The 21,738-nt window shown below is 40.2% G+C and overlaps 1 protein-coding gene across 9 annotated transcripts in view; it reads left to right on the forward strand.

Annotated features, from left to right (window-relative positions):
* Positions 1-21,738, forward strand: part of MBNL2 (muscleblind like splicing regulator 2) — a 108,532-nt gene that overhangs the window by 73,967 nt on the left and 12,827 nt on the right. For 4 of the 9 annotated variants that reach the window (XM_068677244.1, XM_068677310.1, XM_068677305.1 and 1 more), the window contains 7 exons: positions 303-467; positions 3,521-3,721; positions 4,606-4,869; positions 11,064-11,117; positions 11,786-11,939; positions 15,160-15,195; positions 16,602-16,696. In XM_068677244.1, coding sequence (XP_068533345.1) covers positions 303-467; positions 3,521-3,721; positions 4,606-4,869; positions 11,064-11,117; positions 11,786-11,939; positions 15,160-15,195; positions 16,602-16,696 — 969 coding nt within the window. The remainder of the gene's footprint in view (positions 1-302; positions 468-3,520; positions 3,722-4,605; positions 4,870-11,063; positions 11,118-11,785; positions 11,940-15,159; positions 15,196-16,601; positions 16,697-21,738) is intronic. The other 5 variants (XM_068677268.1, XM_068677276.1, XM_068677257.1 and 2 more) reach the window with 5 other exon arrangements.

Genomic DNA, 21,738 nt, shown 5'->3' on the forward strand with positions numbered 1-21,738 from the left:
CAGCCTGGATAATACTCAGCCTATTAATTGTACGGCAGTGATCTGTACTTAACAATGAAAGTGCCATCAACAATTTTCAAAGCCTTTCTCCTTGTCCGTGGCTAATACCCTTAACAACCAGTCAGAGGTAGTGGGCTGAGGCAGAGCTCAAGGCCATCAGCTCCTCCCAGCCTGCTACACGGTTCCCAGGAAACACCCTGCATTTCATTACTGCTCGCTTAGCTTGTGGTGTAATATTGTGCTGCGGGGCATTAAGCTATCATCAAAAGCAATAGACCAATTAGTGTGACTTCTTTTTCCAGGGTCGTTGTACGAGGGAGAACTGCAAGTACCTTCATCCACCAACACATTTAAAAACTCAACTGGAAATCAATGGCAGGAACAACTTAATCCAACAAAAAACTGCAGCAGCAATGCTTGCCCAGCAAATGCAGTTTATGTTTCCAGGAACACCACTACAGCCAGTGGTAAGTTTATTTCTCTGGTGGTGTTATCGGTAAGTAAGTTAAGGTAGAAGAATATATTGACCCACAAAAGCTCTCTAAAGTGGTACCAATAAAAATAATCACCATCTGTTGATTTAGGGAACTGCTGAGATGCTAGAAATATTTTCATTTATATTTGCATTTGAAGAAATGAAGGAGTGTTGCTGGAGATTTGATACCTTTTTTATCCTAGACTCACTTGCTTTTTTTCTACCTTTTTTTTTTTTTTTTTCTTCCCTTCATTCAGTTCCTGTTAGGTTTTGTCTAGATTTGCAAGGATTTTACCTATAATATCTCTGGAGGTGTAAAGTTGTATAATAATAATTTGTTAGTAAGTTATTTGAGTAGGATTGCAAAGTTCCCCTCTCAGAAGCCTGTGAATTTGAGTGGCTTCAAGCAGTATTTAATCCCAATACCTGGAAAAAAGGGTAATGTCATTCAGGGTAATGATTTCTCTCTCTCTTCTGATCTGAAGTGTCCCAGAATAAGAAATGATACGTCCACCTACAAACTCTGTGATTTATTTTAAGGTAATTCACATGGTACCTGGAACACTTCAAATCCAGTAGGTGACATAAAAATAGTGTCCTGCAGCAACTTTGGGCTGTACATGAAAAATATCAGTTGCTGTGGACTGCCTTTGCAGTTCAGCTCTTCATTGCACCAGACTTCCAGAGACACGTAATCTGAACAAGACTTTTCACATGATATTTTCTCAATTCGAATGCCCACTGTAAGGCACTGGAGTGAGATTTCTTTCTCTAACTTGAGGCTTATACAGCATTGGCATCAAATTTTATGCTGGGCTTCCTAAATCCTTTGATAGTTTATCAAAAGAAATAGGCACTTCTAATTACCATTCACCTGGCTTGTTTCAGAAATCTGCATTCAGATTATATGGTTTGGTTTCTTTTAAGTGCCTTTGTCTTTCCATGAACTGTCAAAGGAGGTAAGTATAAGCATCTCAGGTTAGGACATCTGTATTTGGCTACATTAACTGCCCCCAGATGCCTGGTTTTACACTTGAAACATCTGCCGTGAGGTGGAAGGCATGAGCAAAAAATGGGTGTCAGAAGTCCCTGAGTTTCAGGTACATGTTTATAAGCTTTCAGTACGTATGGAAGATGTATCTTGATACATTGTCACGACGTGTTTTGGTATTTCCTGATTTTCTACTGCTTAAGTTTTCACCAAAAAAAGTTTTCATGGAATAATAAAATGATTCCACTTCTTGGTATTATGAATAAAAATTGGAAATGGCAAAATCACGCTTTTTACTACTCACTCATTTTATCATTTGAACTTTACAATTTCATTGAAGTAATGCCTTCTGTGCTGATGGCTGTGATAAAAGTGGAGAGTTTTATTTCTCTGTCATGCATAAATTGCCTGATTAAGATGACTCAGCCTTGACCAAATGGATAAAATGTAGAAGAAAATTCCATAGAAGTCATTTGACGTGTAGATTTATTCTTAAAATTGTATCTGATACAAAGATGGTATTTATATTTTACATAACACATACTGTCCCTAAAATAGTTGAACCATTGTTTCATATAAATCTTCATTATTATGCTCGAAATAATTTAGCTCACACTTGGCATATAAACCATGCTAGTTGATATCGAGCAGTTTTGATCTCTGATAAAAACAGAGCATTATTCACTTCTAACGCTCTAGGGCAAATAGATGCCATTTCTGTACAGTTGGCTATCTTGGCTAATGTGCTGCTCTCAGCATCTTCTTGGTACTAACTGAAACTCAGTTATAATTTAGTAAAAAAACAACAAACGAACAAACAAACAAACAAAAACTAGAAGTAAACCTTCTAGCTTGTGTGCTTTCTCTTGCATATTTTCTGTATAATTTGTGTGTTGGCTTCCCTTCTGGAACCAAGGGTATGCAGGCCATCTTGATGAGAAAGACTTTCTTCTTTCATTAAGTGTTTTTAAGTCTTCCTAAGTCTATCTCTAGTGTTCAGCTATTCCATGGTTCATTTCTAGCTGCCAGCTTACTCAGGGACTTAATTTGTGACAAAGCTAATGTCAGATTTGTACTGTTTCTGCAGAGTTTTGCATTTATAATCATAATTATTTACCATTATAGCTTCACTCTCTGGAGTAAACATCTGCTCTGCAGAGCTAAATCACTTTCCAGTCATGACCGTGGTCTGACCATGGTGATGTTCTGCTTCTACCCCCCTTGGAGCTGGTGGTGACAAACCCGCTATTCTGCCTTGGTAGAGCTGGGTTTTAGAGTTACACAAGTGCTCTTTCTTCTGGTTGTGACTTCACTGACTTGCTCTAAGGAGGCACGAAACAGATTTTTAGACCCTTATCTTTCCTTCCAATCAACCTTTTTTTTTTTTTTTTTTTGTAAGATGAACTCAATCTAAGGCTGAGTAATCACTTTCTAAATATTGTGTCCAGCTGAGATTATAATATTTATTCTGCTTGCCACTGGTGACAGCTGAGCACACAAACATTTGCAAAGGTGAGACTTTTTGATGTGTGAGCCATAGCAACTCCTCCAATTGCAGGAGCTGGCTGAATATAGCATGCAAAGAGATGGAAGTTACATGCCAAAGAGTTCATTATTTGTAGTCTTACTAGAAATATGGATTTAATATAGGTAATAATGCTTCACCTGTGAAATCTGGTACTTTGAAAGAATAGCCTGTTTTCCAAAGGAAAGCAGGTATTGAGAAAAAGCAATAAAGTTCTGTTATTTCAATTTTTTGATGTGTAAATAAGCCTGCAATATAAGCTGGACCTCCATAGAGATTCAGGTTCACAGTGGGACTTCCTTTGCAGTGGCAGCCTCTTTTCCAATAGCAGAGCTACAATGTGCAGTTCCTAGTATGCAGCTGGAATGTGTTACGTGATTAAAAGAAGAGAATATGCTGTGTGTTTTGCCAGCTGCTTGAAATTCTTTGATTAAGAAAATGAATCGGCGCCAGGGAGAACATGCAAAAGACAACTAATAAGCTCTTGATTAAGGGTTTTTTCATCTTGGTCTGTGTTTTCATTTTGCAGCCCACATTTCCAGTGGGTCCCACAATAGGAACGAACACGGCTATTAGCTTTGCTCCTTACCTAACGCCAGTAACACCGGGAGTTGGCTTAGTCCCGACCGAGATCCTACCCACGCCGCCTGTCATTGTTCCTGGAAGTCCACCGGTTTCAGTCCCTGGTTCAACTGCTACTCAGAAACTCCTCAGGACTGATAAACTGGAGGTATTGTGGGCACCACCATGACTAGAAATGCGATTCTCTGTCAGGCTATAGGGAAGATTGTGGAGGAGAAAAAGCATTATTTTGGGAACTATGCTGAAATGTAGTTGCTCGAAGTGTAGACATCATAACTGGACAGATTTCCTACACTTGCAGCCAGTGGTAATTAAATACATTTATAAGGTAGTGCATTTGCTCAAATTTAATACACAGAAAACAACATGAAGATTCATCTTTCTTAAACTTCATCTCTTCAAATAAACCTCAAGTTTGCATGCCTGTAAAGGTATGCTTTGGTGAAATACCTAGCAAACACATTGTCACTGCAGTATTATTATATTATTATATTATTATATTATTATATTATTATTATATTATTATATTATATTATATTCTTATTATATTATTACATTCTCCTTAGAAAAATCAGCTTGTCCATTCTGTTAATTTAATTATTTTTAAGGAGGCTGTCCGCTTTGTTTGTAGACTCTCTACCTCATGTATCAGCAAGAGGAACTGCATCCATAGCAGTGGAGTTGCAAGAATATAAACTACAGTTAGAAAGGGACTGAACATTTTGTGAGTCTCAGCTAGTTTAGCAGGGCCAGTTTCTTCAGCAAGAATCCTTCCCAGCTGTTTTCTAAGCATGAAAAGAAGAGACATTTGGGAATGTTTCTGTTCCATGTCCATTTAGCCACATACCACAAAGCTACCTGAGGTGCCCAATGCGCAAGGGTAAAATAGACGCATTTCCCGCTCCCAGAAGAACATAATGGGTTTATTAAATCGGATTCAGTGATCTCACCGGGGAAGGGGATGGTCCTTTCTGGGGGGACATGGGCTCTCCCTGCCGTTTCGGGTTGCAACCAGTGTTGTTTTGCACGTAGGTGTGCAGGGAGTTCCAGCGGGGCAACTGTGCGCGTGGAGAGACTGATTGCCGCTTTGCACATCCGGCAGACAGCACAATGATTGACACAAACGACAACACCGTAACCGTGTGTATGGATTACATAAAAGGTCGTTGCATGAGGGAGAAATGCAAGTATTTTCACCCTCCTGCACATTTGCAGGCCAAAATCAAAGCGGCGCAACACCAAGCCAACCAGGCTGCGGTGGCAGCCCAGGCAGCTGCGGCAGCTGCGACTGTGATGGTAAGTGCTGGCATATATGGCTGCTTTTCTTGACAGAAGCTCTTTGATGCCTATTTTGCTTCAATTTAATGCTGTTTGCTTATACTTTCTTTTTCCCTTTTGCTTTTTTTTTTTTTTTTGTTGGTAAAAAGATAAGAATTGATAAAATTGCTAGTATTGCTTGATGGGAGGAAGCGCTCTTTTTCTTCATTCCCGTATTTGAATGCTGTATTTCTATTCAAGACAGTGAAGCAAATGACACTCTATACCACTTCTGTTCTCTGCCTTGATTATATGTTAAATTTGCCCCTCGTATTTCCAAACAGAAATAAAATCGTTCAATGTCCATTGGAAAACAGGCGTCGATATGCTGGTTTAGCTCTGAAAACTCTGAAATATATAGATGTGGAAATTTGGAAGAAAAGGAAGAAAAGCAAAGAGACGTTTTTTGCTTCAGAGGTTGGTAGTAGAAGAGAGACCTGCATTAAGATGTCATTCAGTTAGATAACCTGAGCCTAACCCAGACACCTTGGTGGCACCTCAGAGGCGGTGGAGAAAAACCTGCATATTCATCCACGCTGTTCATTTGTTCATCACTGAAGGAAGAGGAAGAATTGTCCTCTGTAGATCTTTCCCCACTGCCTAAGAAGTGTTGACTATATCTTTTTGAACTTTGGTTAGGGGAGATGAGTCTCATGCTAAGAGACCTTTCTTACCTCTCCCACTGACAAGGCAAGTTACTTGAATCTCTCCATGATGCCTTTCTATTTTCTATTAGAATAATGGTGTTAAAAATCAGGTAACTAAAATGGAAATAGTTCAGAAATAGAAGAATAGTTCAGAAATAGTTCAGAAAAAGCAGAGTGAATGTAGTCAGAAAAAAAAAAGAGATTGAGGACTTTCTATTTTCAGAAATTTTAAACTCTTACTGAAAGCTGTTCAGACAAGTCAGCCCATCCTTTTACCAGTATTGGTTATCTCTTATGGTTGCTACCAGGAAAGTTGTTAAATTTAAGTAAAGTGGTATTGATAAAGTTAAATAAATCGAGCATGCAGGATTTGTCTTGGGAGACAAAATTGCTGGCAGTAAATCAAAGAATCGTTGTCCTCATTGCTGGCACTGGAGGAATAATTAAGCAGATGTGGTTTGTGGACTTGTGGGCAGTGCATACAATAGTAACAGACAATACAGTTATTCTCTGGGTAAGGAGCCTACCAGAAACACAATACAGTACAGTATATAACTACCCCAAGCTATTGTATTTAGCAAATGAGCAAAGACCAGACTTTTTGAGGAACAAAGGATAAGTTATGCAAGAAAGTAAACCTACAAACAGAAGAAAAATTTTAAAGTTGTAAATTCTTTCTCATATAGTTTCCCAGTGACTGTTTTACACATGATGATTTTTAGTTAAACTTTCCTGTGCTTGCGGAAATTGAATACCATCTGGAAATTAAAGCAGAGGAGATTGTATTTTTATTCTAATTAGCTTCTATTGTGCAATATTTATTGACCATTTAGAGAATGTAATATTTCTAGACAGAATACTAAAGAAGAAAGGAGAGAGATGAGGGGATTCATTTTTTTTGCGCTTCAGTAATCGTTGGATAGATATCCTGTGATTTTAAATAAGCCATAATTGGAGTTGCATCAGCCTCAAAGCAAGATGAAGCATCTTTGGAAAGACAGAACTGAAATGTTAGCATTCTAATGTCATGGAGGAAGAAGACTGGGACCTGTAATTCAGGGTAACTTTTTGCAGAAAAATATATACAGAATATTTTCATGGAATATGTAGACTATCAAACAGAAAAGACTCTTTTCAATCCAACTGTTTTTTTTTTTATTTAATGTAGACTTGAAACAATCAGATACAATGAATGAAAAATCACCAGAATGACAACAAAAAAAGTGGTAGAAAAGACATGCCTCCAAGGCTACCCAAGAATGAACAAGAATACTTAATTGGATCTAGAGAGAAAAAAAATAAGGCAGAAATATGAATGTTTAACTATAGGACTCACTTGGAGGTTGCTCCCAGGATGACCTGTGTCTAAGAGCTTTTCCTTCCTGGGGGAATTGTCTGCATTGCTCTGGTCCAGAGGGTATTCTTGTAGGTGAGCTTTGTGGATGGGGTTACAGTACTGGAGGCAGAACTTGTAAGAACGTTGAAGGTCAATGAAGTTTGCAGTCTGGTACCAGAAAATACCCTGCCTGTACTTCTGTACACTAAAGTTAAGGAAATTTTTCTCAGATGTCTTAGGTGACCCTCATAATATGAACTAAAAAGAAAGGAGAAAGACACTGTGACAGAGGCTATAAACCACATGCAGCGTAAATCCGAAGCTCATTAGGAGATAGTCATCCATCATTATACTCAGGGAGCTGCAGGTATTCATGTGGAGCATCAGAGAGCATGGAAAGTCACAGAATAATGTACAGCCTAAATTAAAATGTGAATTGATAGCTGGGGTTGGAAGGGTCCTGTGGAGACTGTCTAGTCCACCCTCCCTGCTCTAATAGGATGAGCTAGAGCAGACTGCCCAGGATCATGCCTAGTTGGCTTTTGAATGTCTCCAAGATTGGAGACTCCAAAACTTCTTTTGACAACATACTGCATGATTAAATCATGCTTACAGTAATTTGTTTAAGTTATATTTAAAAAATTAAATAATTTAAATATATTTAAATAAAATCTCCTGTATTTCAGTTGGTTCTCATTGCCTCTTCTCTTGTCACTGGGTACCACTGAAAGTAGCCTGGCTCCGTCTTTACTCCCCTGTTTTATTATACACACTGTTGAAATTCCCCTGCATCTTTTCTTCTCCAGACTGAACAATCTAAGGTCTCTCAACCTTTCTTCATATGAGAGATGCTTCATTCCTTCCAGTGCCTTTGTGGCTCTCTATGGGACTATTTCTAGTATGTCCATTTCTTTCTTGCACTGGGAGCCCAGACCTGGACATAGCAAGGCATATGCAGCCTCACCAGAGGTGGGTAGAGGGGAAGGATAACCTCCTTCAACCTGATCGTGATGCTCTTCCCAGTGCATCCCAGGACACAGCAGCCCAGGATGCTGTTGGCTGCCTTTGCTGCAAAGGCACAGTGCAGACTCATGTTCATCTTGGTGTCCACCAGGATCCCAGAGACCTTTTCTGTTAAGTTGCTTTCCAGCTGGGTGGCCCCCAGCACATACTGCTGGCTGTGGATGTTCCTCACCAGGTGCTTGATATGTTATTTCCCTTTACTGAACATGAGTTTCCTCCATGCCCATTTCTCCAACCTGTCTAGGTCCCTCTGAATGGCAACACAGCTGTCTAATATATAAATCACTCCTCCCAGTTTTATACCACTGTTGACTGGACTCAAGCTGGACTTTATGTTGCTGATCACAACTCTTTGATCCTGGCAGTTGAGACAATTTTCAATCCACCTCACCCTTTCCACTTATTTAGCCTGTACTAAATGAGTTTGTGAAAGTGAAATGGGAGACAGTGTAGAAAACCTTCCTGAAGTCAAGAGAAACAACATTGATTGCTCTCCCCTCATCTACCAAGCCAGTCTCGTAGAAGGCTATCAGGTTGGTTAAGCACAATTTCCACTCCATAAATCTGTGCTGGCTAGTCCCCATCAATTTCTTGGCTCTCCTGTGTCTGGAGATGGTTTTCGGGAGGATTTGCTTCATCACCTTCCCAGACATCGAGGTAAGGCTGACTGACCTGTCGTTCCCTTCTTTCCCTTTTTGAAGATAGGGGTGTCATTTACTTTCTTTCAGTTTTCAGAACTTGCCTCAGTCATAACGACCTTGCAAAGATTGGTAAGAGTGGCCTCTGATTGTATGACATTGCCCAGCTCCTTCAGCACCCATTGATGCATCTTATGAGGTCCTGTAAACATCCAGTTTGTTTAAATGTTCCCTAACCTGATCCTCTTCCACTAAGGATGCTGAGGCCATGCCCCTATAGGTCATCTCTCCACTTCTTGTGTGCTTCTCTTCTTTACGTTTAAGTTTAGTCAGGAGCTCCTTGCTCATCCATGCAGTCGTGTGTATCTTGCTCATATTCCAGGATGCATTATAGCATACAGATGTGGCATATGGCAGAAAAATATTATGCCTCAGATTGTTTGACAATTTTTAGTATTATCTTTATTTGCTTTCCATAGCATTTTCCTATCTAATCTGTAACTGTTTATTATTGGTTGGTAGTTATGGAGGAGCTTAAATGTTGAAGAGTTTAGCTGATGGAACAGAAAGAATCAAAAGCTTTTACCATTGGGACAAAATGAAACATAAAGGTAGGAGGGAGGAGTGGATAGGCAGTCTAAAAGCTTGTAAAGAGGGGAAGACCACATGGAAACAAGGTTGAAGGTCTAGACAGTGATCAATTTAAAGCTTTCGGGTGGAACTTGGTATGGAAGATGAGATGAAAGCCAGCAAAATTTTTCAAAGTAGGGAGATAAGGGGCAGAAGAGCATGGAGAAAAGGTGGAGAAAGGCAATCAGAAATACAGAGATAGTGAGAAAACAAGCGAGATAACACCTGTAGGTAATTAACTGAAATGCTCTACTCTTACTGATGTTGGTTTGAATTTATGGGCTTCGCCATCACATAATGCTAAATTCAGTTGTGATACTTCACCTCCAGGTAGACTTCCATCAGTAGTGGATGCAGAGTGGGTCTGAGGCTGTGTTAGCTTACCGGAGCGATGTCCCCCGTGGTGGGTACCACATGTCAGCTGCACAGCACCATGCTTAGATGCAAGAAGGCTATCCACATCCTCACTTGGCATCAGGTGTTTCTTGTTATATCCAGGTCTTGACCCAGACAGATGAGCAGATCCTGTAGATTAGGTATATAAAATCCAGAAATGTGCTGCAGGAGAGTTGAGGAGGGAGCCAAGGGAAGCTTCATGCAATGTAGCTGCAACAGAGCTGTGAATGAGGAAAGCAAGGGCTATCCTGCAAAATAACCTGTTGGCACTAGCTAATACCATGACCATAAGCTATTTGTAGGTGTTTTGTGCCTTGTCCTCTTTTTTATACTTTTGTTCCACATTTCCACATACTGATGTCAAGATGGACATAATTGGCGTATCCTAAAAAAAGCTAAATATCAGCATGTGCCTGTAAAAAAAAAGAAAAAATCTGATTTATAAGTAAATTGTCCTTTCTTTCTGAAGGTTTGTAAACATTATTTGCACTACAAAACTCAGAAGTAATATTTTCTATGAAAAAACTTCAAAGAATGTCATCGTATCAGCCATAGGTTTAATCTTACAATGAAAATATACATAAATTTATATGTCTATGTACTATGCCTACATATTTTCTTTAAAAAAAAAATAATAATGTTGAACGAGTATTGTAAATCATACTTTAATGTTCACTTTTAAGCTGGGAGCGGTGTTTTCACTCCCTGCTCCCCAAGCTGGTACTGAAGGTTGTAGTGAAATTTAGAAAATATGCTTTAAATTCTGAAAGGCTGTTTTTTTTCCTCTCAATGTAATGTGGTAAGTCACAAGGAAAAAAAAAATCTACAACAATGACCCACTTGTAGGGAAAAAAATAAGGAATTAATGATAAGTTAGTGTAAGACATATTGTGTAGTCTGTATTGGAAGAGGGCAACCTCTCGTTTTGAATCCCAAACTTATTGAATTTCGTGGTTTCATTACCTAAGACCTTCACCTTGCAAACTCAAGCATCGGTAGCATTTGTAATGCATTACAACTTTCCCTAGTGCTTTGGATTTGAAAATCCAGCGTTCGAAATTGATTTTGTTGGCAAATTTGACTCAACTAACTTATCAGAAATTCTTGTAGGAGTATCCTTAAAACTCTCTGCATCTCTGTGAAGTGTTTATAAAATGCTTAATAGTGTCTGCAAGCTGCTGTTTTACTCAACTTTCCTGAATTTCAAACATCTATATTTTACTCTCTTATATGCTTTTAACTAAGGTATAGTAGATGCGTTTTTGCTTCAGTACTAATTCGAAAGTGTAATATTCATTTCTTTAGAAGACATTTTTGTTGTTGTGCATGCCTAGTGTTTTTTGTATGTTGTATATTGCATTCAGAATATTTTTTTCCTTCTCACCTATCCACAATGCAATGCCGTTCCCATGACGCACCTCTGCTTGCTGTTTACCTGTATGTTAATTCGCTTGACTCCCATTGGCCCACTGCCATCATGTGCTCGCTGCCTGTTATTAAAAGACTCAGTCGACTGCCAAAGCAATGAAGCGACCTCTCGAAGCAACTGTAGACCTGGTACTTTGACCTTTCACCTTTTGCTTTGCATGTAGCTTTTTTTATTTATTTTATTTATATATATTTTTTTTTTCGGAGAAGCAACTAATGAAATTCGTACCGCTTTCTTTTGAACATCAACCGGAAATGATTTCACATACTCTTAATTTACCGGCAACTCGGTACCGTATTTATCCATCTCATTCTCATACGTAATAAACGCAGAACGATTTCGTTTGGTTCCTAACATGGTTTCATTTTTAAATACCTCCTCATAAAAAGTCGAATTGAGATAAAACTGCTTTTGTAATTGAAAACGCTTAACATAATCCATTAATCTATATAATAATAGGAAACAATACTTAAATTAAAAGAACATACTTGGCAATGAAACACAAGTGGTTTTTTCTCCCTATAATATTTGAAAGCCTATGTAAAGGAAATGCCATTTTCGTTGCTTTAAAGGCCTTTCTTTTCAGTAGTTGTGCTGCTACAGTTTTAGGTTAATAGTACCACGCTTTTGCTATCAATAACAAAATTTCACTCATTTTACATTGCTGTGCTTTGAGTTAATATGCATGGCAAGGCATCTTTAGCCGCTTTAAAAATAATAAGTTTTTGTACTTTTGTATATGTTGCAGACAACGCCTTGGAAATTACGCCGTTTTAACTAACTTTCTTATTTACAGGCCTTTCCTCCCGGTGTTCTTCACCCTTTACCAAAGAGACAAGCACTTGAAAAAAGCAATGGTGCCAGTGCCGTTTTCAATCCCAGTGTCTTGCACTACCAACAGGCTCTTGCCAATGCTCAGTTGCAGCAACATGCAGCGTTTATCCCGACAGGTATGTTGCACCCGCACTGACCCCAGGTTGTGTAGGGTAGCCTCTACCTCAGCCAGTTGCGCTTAAGGAAAGGTTTTATTATGCTCCCCGCCCTGCTTGAGATGAGGCCTGCATAGTTATTTCCACGCTGGTTTAATTCCTTCTGCAAAGTGTGAGGGTTCAAGCTGAAATCCCGGCACGCCGTTAGGCTGCTTTCCATTTTCATAGCCTCCTTCATCATCGCCCACAGTTCGCCCTTTTTTCCTACATCGATTTGGCTGTATTTTGACATCACCTGCTAGAGCTTTCCCAGGGAACGAGAGGGCAAAACACTGCTGGGAAAATGCTGGGAAAAGCATAGGGCTTTGAAGATGCCACGGGTGTCCCTCCATGGCCCCTCTGTTGCTGCTCTGCAGCAGGTTGAGAACGGGTGCCCCAGCACGAGCCTTCTGCTCATACCCACACAGGAGCATCCTCAAAACAAATTGCTCCCCGCCTCGGCACTAAAGGGGCTTGGAGGCATCAGGTTTGTTCTCTTGGCTTTCCTTTTGTCACGCTACCAGTACTTTTCCTAGCATTTGCAGCTAATAGCTGAGGTTGTAGTTCTCGTCCGGGCGAGCCAAAGGTGAGAGGACGCGCTTTGCATGTCAGTGCGCAGAAGCCTGTGAGGTCCAGAGGCTTGAGCTGCACCACGGTGCTGGTGCTCCTCCTCAACACCACAAAAGAAGGAATGCACTTGGTATTTGCATAAACAGTGACACCAGAATCCCTTAAATTATGTCAGTTGCCCCTACTCTGAACTTTCTGCAGTTGAACATCCTCTCTAAGGACCGATGTGATGTGGTCTGCGGTTGACAAATAGCATGTTCTGGTATCAGAACGTGATCATGGAGAGCAGTCAGAACCCTTTATAACAACGTGTTTGCAAACGCACTTAACATTTCAGCAATATTATTTTAGTTTATAGGAATAACGCTGGTTTAAACAGGGAATGAAACACAACACGCAAGGATTGCCCAATCTATCAGCATCCCCGTATGTCTCTGAGGATGAAAACAAACACAGATGGCATTGACTTCATGAGATTTTGCTATAAGGCCTGAGTAACAACCTTGGAGCCTGCCCCTGTGTTGATAATAGCAAGTTATAGAATGCTGTATTTTTAGCACACTCGTACACCAGAATATCTGTGGCAGAAAACATGCAGACATTTATGGGAGTATTTAAAAAAAATGGTGAGACTGCCTATTTGGACATGAATGGAAGACTGCCCTGTGCTTAACGATGTAGAAATTTATTGTATATCATAACCCTAACAATTTGTACTGATATGCATTACTCCTGCTCTTAAGCGCTCCCTTTCAGGGCTTATCACTGTTGTAAGGAACTGCCATAGAACTTAAATTAACTATGCAAAATAAAGTAGTTTAAACTTTTTTTTCAGTGAAATAGCGTTTGGATATTTTCCATATTTTTTGAGTGCTCGTGCTTCTTTAAGTAGCTCATTCTTTGTGCCATTTATTGTCCATCCCTCTTTCTGGCTAATGGCTGTAATGACAGTAGTACCTTATAAATTTCTCATGGTAGAAAGGGTGGATCTTGGAACCAAACCTTAAGGGCCGGATTATTGACAAGCCCAAAACAAGAGCTCAAAAAGGAAGAGGGAGGGATAACAAAGCAGACGGAGCCCAGGCCCAGAGTGAAAAGCCTTTCTTAAGATGTTGAACCTCCTGCTCTTTGTGAACACCATCAGGGCATTAGAGAGAGGAGAGAGGTGTGAGAGGAAGCTAGAAAGAGGGAACCCGCTCTATATGAGTGGGTGCAACATGCTTTTTGTTAAAGATGCTTTATCCAATATTCCCATGTTTCCTGGGAAGTCCAAGAGAAGGTTGGATTTGGTGGGTGCGAGGCCTGTCATGTCACCTGGCCCTAAGGAGCAATGCATGACGTTATCTGTTGGGTTTTAAATGATGATGTGATATTTTCTGAACTGGTATAATTTTCAAATGTGTTCCTTGTGTGTGTGTGTTCGTGTGTGTTAAAAAAAGTTAACTTTTAAGACAAGTTTTGCTGCTGGAATATATATAAAACGTAATTGTTTTATATAACCTCTCTGCTTTCTTAACCACTTGCTCCCCTAATAAAACGTGTGGGGCTTCACTGTGCATGGCTTAACTCCAAATTTTTGCATTTCCCATGTTTTACATCAGTTTGATTGCTTCATCGCCTCTCCTTCTTGTCTGGTGAATGATCTCAAAACCAACAGATCCTCTCTCTCCTCCCATCGCTGTTCGTTAGCGTTTTTATGGCCGCTAGACTAGGAACTGTGTGTGTTCTCTGGGGGTTGTTCTTCGGTAAGGTCATTCATAGTTATGCTGCTGCTGCTGTGATGGGCGGGGAAGAGGCTGCTGTAATAATTAAACAGGAACACAGGAAGCATATTTGATTTTATATCAAATATGTGTGTACGTGGCGGTAGTCTCCTTGCCTCCTCACCTTCACCAGCTTGCTATATGCCCTGTACTGAAAACACGTTGTTGTTTTTTGTTTGTTTGTTTGATTGATTTTTTATTTTTCTTTTTGTTTGGTCTTTTTAGAAAGGCTAAAGGTGGACTCAGCACCAAAGCCTATGGAACCTTTTGCTGCAAGGGTACATACACACTTACACATGCTTAGCTTGGGAACTGTCCCAGTAGTGTTTTCACTGGTCAGAAACACCTCTCTGCTCCAAGCCTTGCATTAAGAACACGTATGTCAACATAAAACATAAATTAGACAAAGCTTCTGCAGAGTGATATTGGGTACTTCCATTTTAACTTTTTCCTCTGCTGCAGAAAAAGTTGATGAATCTGTGCAGCATTAAGCTCACTGAATTATGCAGTGAGTTCTAAAATTGCCAAATAATGTGATATTTAATCATAGATGTTTCTGTAAACAAAAAACCTGTTGCTGCAGTAGTACTAAATGAAAGGGTAAAAGTACTGAAGGAAAGAGCTTATGAAGTATCTTGTGTGCACACAGAAACATGCCAAAAGTCATACAATATACCCAAGTAGGAATTTAGTATGAACATAATCACATTTTTATGTTAAAGCAAAACTATGAATGACCTTAAACTTTCATTTAACTAACTTACTTATCTGTGGTTATGCTTGAATCTCACTTTGAATGTTAACTCTAAACAGCTAACCTGTTTCTTCCCTTTATCCACTTTTTTCACCTATCATTGCATGACACGCAGGGTCAGTTTTGTGCATGACACCCGCTACCAGTATTGGTAGGTTCCAAATTTCTTTATTGATCTCTTTTATAATGTATATGATGTATATTCACTTGTTTCAAAAATCCTAGGCGAGATTTAGCCAATGACTAGAATTAAAGGTTCACTTGTCCTTCTGGTTGACTTTGTGCAGTATTTAGATTTGTAGAAGAAGCTGCAGTTTAGATGTGATATCACCTGCTATAACAACTACACTGCAAAAGCATAATATCATGAATTCCAGTCTGCTTTTCAGTTTTCAAAGTTTTATTTCTCTTTATATTTTATATTGTCTAGTACTATAAAATCATAAAATACTGGAAAAGCCAGCAAGTTTCATCAGTGTTTTAAAGTTTCATAGTGGTGTGCCTATTTCTCCTTTTTGCTGTGTGTTAGAAAGTTTTATCAGCGTTTCCCAGAAATGCATGCTTTGATCCACAAAGGGTCTGTTGAAACCCATGATCTAAATCTTACTCTTCCTTGAAATACATTTGGAATGAACATTTGGGGCATGCAAAATTGAAGTCCAGTGCAACAGACTTCAAGATGGAAAAGTAATCTTCCTTCTATTCTGTAGCCCCATCCCAGTGATTTTTTTTTTTGTGGGACTACTCAGATAAGCAGTTAAAGCATTGAGCCTTTAAAACATGAAGTTAGTATTCTCTCATGAAGATGCTGATGAAAATTTGTTCTTAAAATGAGTAAAAGCAGCAACTTTCACAAAATTGACCTTGCTTTTTTAGATCAAAATAGTATTTAAATCAGGAAAATGATTATTATCCTTCTGATTTTTGCCTCAAAGCAGATGGCAATTTAGCTCTGGTAAAGTCTAGCAGTTTTGCAGTGCTAGTAGAAAAAAAATGCATAAATTGGATTATAAAGGAAGACAGCGAGTATCTGGCTTACTTAAAAATGAAGATGCATGAAAATAATTTGGTTTTAATTCTGTTTAAAAATTAAGATAAACAGTTACAATTTTCCTTCCCAGTTCCAAACACTCGTTTTTTAGCAGACTTTTATTTTGGAGTGCTTTATGGCAACACTGGGGAGAAAAAAAAATCGTCCCTGTGACAGTTCTCAGGTACCAGGCTATTTTGGCAGAGGCCTTACGTATTACATAAGTTATCCCATTCTTTGAGATAACATCTGCATTTTCAATGTTCCTTGCTCTTTTTTTTTTTTTTCTGGGAATCGCCGATTGTGTTGACAACCTTCCTTTAATTGTACTTGTAATAAGCTATTTTCCCTTTTTTTTATTTCTCCGCCACGCTTTCTCGCTTTGCACTGTGATTGCATGCCATCTGCCGGTTTAACCCATGACGATGGCTTGCCGCTCTTGATATTCACCATGCCAAAAATACCACTTCTCTTACCATAATGCTGCACCCTCCTGTTCATTGCTTCCATGGTTCCCCTCCTGAAAGTACCCATGATGCACAACGCTACGGCCGCCACTGTCTCTGCAGCAACAACTCCTGCAACAAGTGTTCCCTTCGCCGCAACAGCCACAGCAAATCAGGTTTGCTCCTTTTAAAGCTTTCTTTCACAAGATCCCGAACTCTAAATGAGTGCTGAGATTTTTATTTACTTTTATTTTTTTAACAAAAAAAATTCTCCCGGAGAATTTTTTTTTTCTCTGTGTTTACCCCATCAAATTTTTACTTTTATTTTTAAGTCGTTTATAGCAAGTGTTTGTGGGACAGGTTGCACTTATTTAGAGTTAACATTTGTTGCAAATAATGATGTAGCTGTGTTTTGTGTTGCGATGTTTGTACCTAATTATTGTGTAATTAACCCAGCTGAAGTTAGAATCACCATAGTACTGGACTGCTTACAATAGTCTGTTATTAACTCCTTAAGTTCAAATGAAGACCATCACAGATTCCAAATATTCAGGTGTGTTAATGTAACCTTCTCCATGCAGTGTGTGGAAGTCACTAATTCGTAAGCATGGAAGCTGTCTGAAATAACAAGCAGAACAAGGCAGCTAAAAAAAAAATGAGAGAAACAAAACTGAATGTTTTCTGTAAATGCTAGTGATCAAAACAGTCCTCGAGGTATTTATGACTGTGTCTGCTTTATGTTCGAAAGAGTATCTTTGACCTGGAAAGAGTATTTCCCTAAGGAAGGACATTATTTCAGCAATTCCCCAGGATTATTGGCGGAGACAGACTAGGCAAGATGATAACTTTCTCCTTTTCTTCTGTGGTTTGTTATGTTAATGGCAGTTTTCGTTCTGCTAGGGTCTCCCCCTCCTCCAGTAGGACCTGGTCCATAGGGAGGTGTGTCTATTGCAGCTTCTTCCCTTCACTCCACTGAGGCTCAGCCCTGGCTTTTTCCTGGCTTTGTGACCACACTCGGGCACTTCCATGGATGAGCTGGGGTGCCCCGTTTTCCCTCGGGACTGGAGAGGTCAAGCTGCAAAGAGAGCAAGAAGCCAAAAGAAAGAGAAGGGCTGTGTCCCAAGCATGTCTCCCCTTGTTTGCTCCCGGCCAGACCAACATGCTGCTGCAGACCTAGCAGAAATGCACACCCGTTGAATGATTCCCTCCACCTGCCAAAGAATTATGAGGAAATTCGTGAAAATGTTTTGCTTAATAATGTTATACTAGAAGTTTTATTTCTTTTTTCTTTTTTTCTTTTTTTTTTTTTTTGGAAGTCCCAAAATGGGTTAAATATCTCGCAGATATTTAAAACAGATTTTTGCTGTAAGAATTTACAATAAACTAGGAAAAATATACTACCTCTGAAATACACCCAACTTTCTGAAAGAAACACAAACTAGTCCATTTTCTCTTCATTTTTTTGAAAAGCTTGTTTACCAAGACTGTGATGTTTGTGCTTCTAGCGTTTTCATCAAGAGAGGGTTGTCATTTTGTGCGCTCCTTTCTGAGGGCTGGCGTGTTTTAGTGAAGAAAACACTCGAGGAGGACGAGGAGGAAGGTGTAGCAGGCACATGATGAATTTAACCATCCTTCCCTCCTGCTTTTTAGGGTGTGGTAACGTAGCAGGCAGTATGGTAATGTAGCAGGCCAATGCTCTGGCTGTGTAGGCCGAAGAGCCTGTGGGTGCATGGGGTCACAGGTTCTTGGTTCACAATGTCTGCTTGGTGGTACCCAGGGCAGTGATGTGATCCCAAAGTGGCACTTGAGAATGGTAGATGTTAAAATTGGGCTGTTTTGTGGGAGGGGGTCACCATGCACTGCTGTGGAGATGCCCAGGAAGGGTGGTGGGAAGGCAGCCATGGCCTCCTGCACCCTCTGAGCACCAGAGGTGCTGGCTGTGACCGAGGTCGAACAAAGGTATAGGCACCTACAGCAAGAGCAGTAAGCAGTCAGAGGTCTTTTTACAGGGAATACTTTCACACAAGTAACTTGTGCTGCTTGGGAGTCTGAGGTGTGCTCCGACGCATTTTCTGACCTAGCAGGACAGCAGACAGAGCCCCTCCTTTCCCAATGCAGATTTTGTTTGCGTTGGTGGATTAGACCATTTTAAGTACAACAGTAGTTGTAAAAGTGTCTGTATTTATTTAGTTGCATGCATGTCTCTTTCTCTCTCTGTATACATATAATTCCATGCTGAAATTAAAGGATGGTTTAACACAGGGATGGGTTTCCACTTGGACTTCAGCCACTTGGAAGCTCAACATCCAGTTCATCTGCTTTTCTAGAAGTCCTTGTTGGAGCAAGATAAGTTGCCCTGGAGGGTCCTGCCTCTTTCTGTTGGCTGTGGAAGGAGGTTAGATGAGCAACTGAAGCTCTGCACCACCACAGTTAGAGGGGATGAGTCCCACCCCAGCAGGTTTTCTCATTGGCTTCTGCAGTGTGTGCCATCACTGTCTTCTTCTCACTCCTGCCTTTGTTTTAGCCACTGTAAACCTTTAAAAGCTACTTTAAAAAAATGTGAAAGCAGGGAAAGGAGGAGTAGTTACTTCTTTATAAGAGGCAAGGCTCAACCTTTGCTGTTTATTTACACCTTCCTAAGGGTTGAAGACCACACTACACCAAGAGAGGCCATATAGTAACTCTTATGTTCCTGATACTTGGTGTTTCCCTAGCCCAAGAAACACAGAAGCAGCGGGTAATTAACTTGAGTTCACCTGTTAAGATTTAGCTCATGGTCATCATGTCCTCCTTGTGTCCTCCTGTGTGGGTTTAAATTCTGTTGTATATTTCAGAAAAGGACATCTTTATTCCCATCTAGATAAAATTTCCTTTTCTGGTCTGTGCCACACTGCAGCCTCTTTACTTCTCTGTGGGATACAGCTTCCTCCTCCCAGTGTATCTACAGCACTTTTTTAATCAACCTGCAGCCTTCACACCGTTCCTTTTCTGCTCCCGTGGCTTCTCCTCACAATGCCAGGCATGAAAGGAGAGTCACAGCAGTGGTGAATCATTTCACTCAATACCTTTCGGCTTAATATTCGAACCTAGAGAAACATTACTGTACTTCCTTGTGTTGAGTCTGATGATCCAGGTGTCCTAGAAGCACCAGTGGGAGGAAACATCAACATCCCAAAAGCCATGGAGCTGCTCAGGTGACAGCTGAAAAGAACTAACAACTCTGTAGGGTCCAGAAAATTATATAGCACATGCTGTCGGTTTGTACTTTGAAAGGAAATGAGCTGTGTCTCATGTCTTCTACAGATTGTTCTTCTCTAAAAATAACATTAGTGACAGGGTGCAAAACGGGCCTGCGTTGACCCATTCACAGTCATTCACTTTCGGCCAGCAGCTCTCTGTGTTTTGTGATCAGTATGAGTGTGGATAAGGCACAAGAGAAGACTGTGTAGGGTTAAAAGCTATATCATAACGCATACATGCAGGGAGACCCAGCTAAGAATATACAGAAAAATTGGGAGTCTCTTGTGTTTCCTGATTACAGAAATTATGTTTAAACATGTTTTTTATTTTAGTGTACTTCAGAGGGGAGGAGAATTTCTGGATCAGTTCTGATAAAAAAACTGACTCAGTTCATACAAGATCTGTCAGTGTCACCACTCACTGCATGGGGGCATCTTGTGAGGGGAACCCCACCACTTACTGTAGCTGCCAGGACTGATGAGAAGGGAGCGAGCAGGGACATCTGCCCTGCTTGGGTTTTCAGAGAAAGGCAGGTGGGCTTTGAGAGCAATGTGAGGAGTCTGGAAGCATGAGCAGCAAGAGAGTAAAGCCCTCAGTAACAAACCCCTTCCCCTTTTCCTCTTCCCCTGTTCACAACTGCTCCAGCAATTCCCACCAGAATGGTGCTGGAGGCTGCAGCTGCTTCACCTTACTTCAGGCTTAAGGAATTTAGGTGTTTTGGGATGTTGACAGCATTGTCTTGCAGGATGGAACCAAAAAAGTCCCAAAAACTATGGAGTAACTGAACAAGATCAGGGAACATCAATGTAGGGTTCGGTACTAGCTCCCTCTAGTGCACGTCTGTGGTCAGAGAAATGTAAGCAACTTATTTAAAACACTAGTGCAGTAATTCTGTATAAATATACACTTCAGATATTTTTAACACAACTTTTAATTATTACTCATGTAGATAGTGGGATCAGACAGTGGACCAGACAGTACCTGAGCAAGCAGATCAACTGCTCCCCACTCAGCTTCACTCGCAGGTGGCAAGGAGACTCCAAAGAGGACAATCTGTCCTGATATTACCTGAGAGAAATGTTATACTGAATCCCAATTTTGAATAATTCCAGCATACTTACAGCTGGTTTTGTTGTTGTTGTTTGGTTGTTTTGTTTTCTTTCAGTTTGATTTGTTGTTTTCTGTTTGTTTTGCTTTAGTTTCTAAGTAGAAAGCCTTGCTACTGCTTCATTTACATTACAAACACACATTGCTGAGTCCTACAAGGATTAAAGGTTAGGACTGAGTCTGAAATAAGGGCACCTAGGAGTTGGTATCTGAGTATACGTGTCTACATGCAAGCTGGAAGTGTAAGTGCCTGTAGCAGGCAGTGAAGATTAACAGCCTGGTCTGGAGAACAGCCTGGCTCACCCTCCTGAAGGTGCACAGGCCTTGATTTGCTTGCCTAAACATGTGCCTACTGACATTTAAGATTGTCCTAAGATAACCTTGAATGTCTAGGTTATCCAAGACGGGCTTGTCAGATACCGTACAGGACCTACAGGCAAATCTGCCCACTTCTGAATATGCAGCTGGACCACAGGGAGGAGGCCTTAGCCCAAAGTAGTCAAAGCCTGATGAGCAAATGCACTGATGGGAGTTCAGACACCAGCATTATGTTTTCATGTGTCCTCCAGCTTACTGAGTGCTTATTCAGTTGTTGGTTACTGCAGGACGATTACCAATTTCCAGATTGCTTTAAATAAGATAGTTTCACTCACATCACTTTGGTACAGAACAGAACAAGCCTGTATTTCCTACAGCAATGAAAATGGGCCAAAGACTGACCATATAAAAAGAGAATTACAGAGAATACTGGATAGAGATACTACTTAGTCACAATTCTGCTGGTTACGTGACTTTTCACCAAAGAAGATAAATTAAAAGGTGTATCTAGTAGAAAAAAACAAAATGCTTATAAGCCATGTCTGAAAAGAAT

Source organism: Anas acuta, chromosome 1, assembly GCF_963932015.1.
Source record: "Anas acuta chromosome 1, bAnaAcu1.1, whole genome shotgun sequence".
NCBI classification, from domain to species: domain Eukaryota; kingdom Metazoa; phylum Chordata; class Aves; order Anseriformes; family Anatidae; genus Anas; species Anas acuta.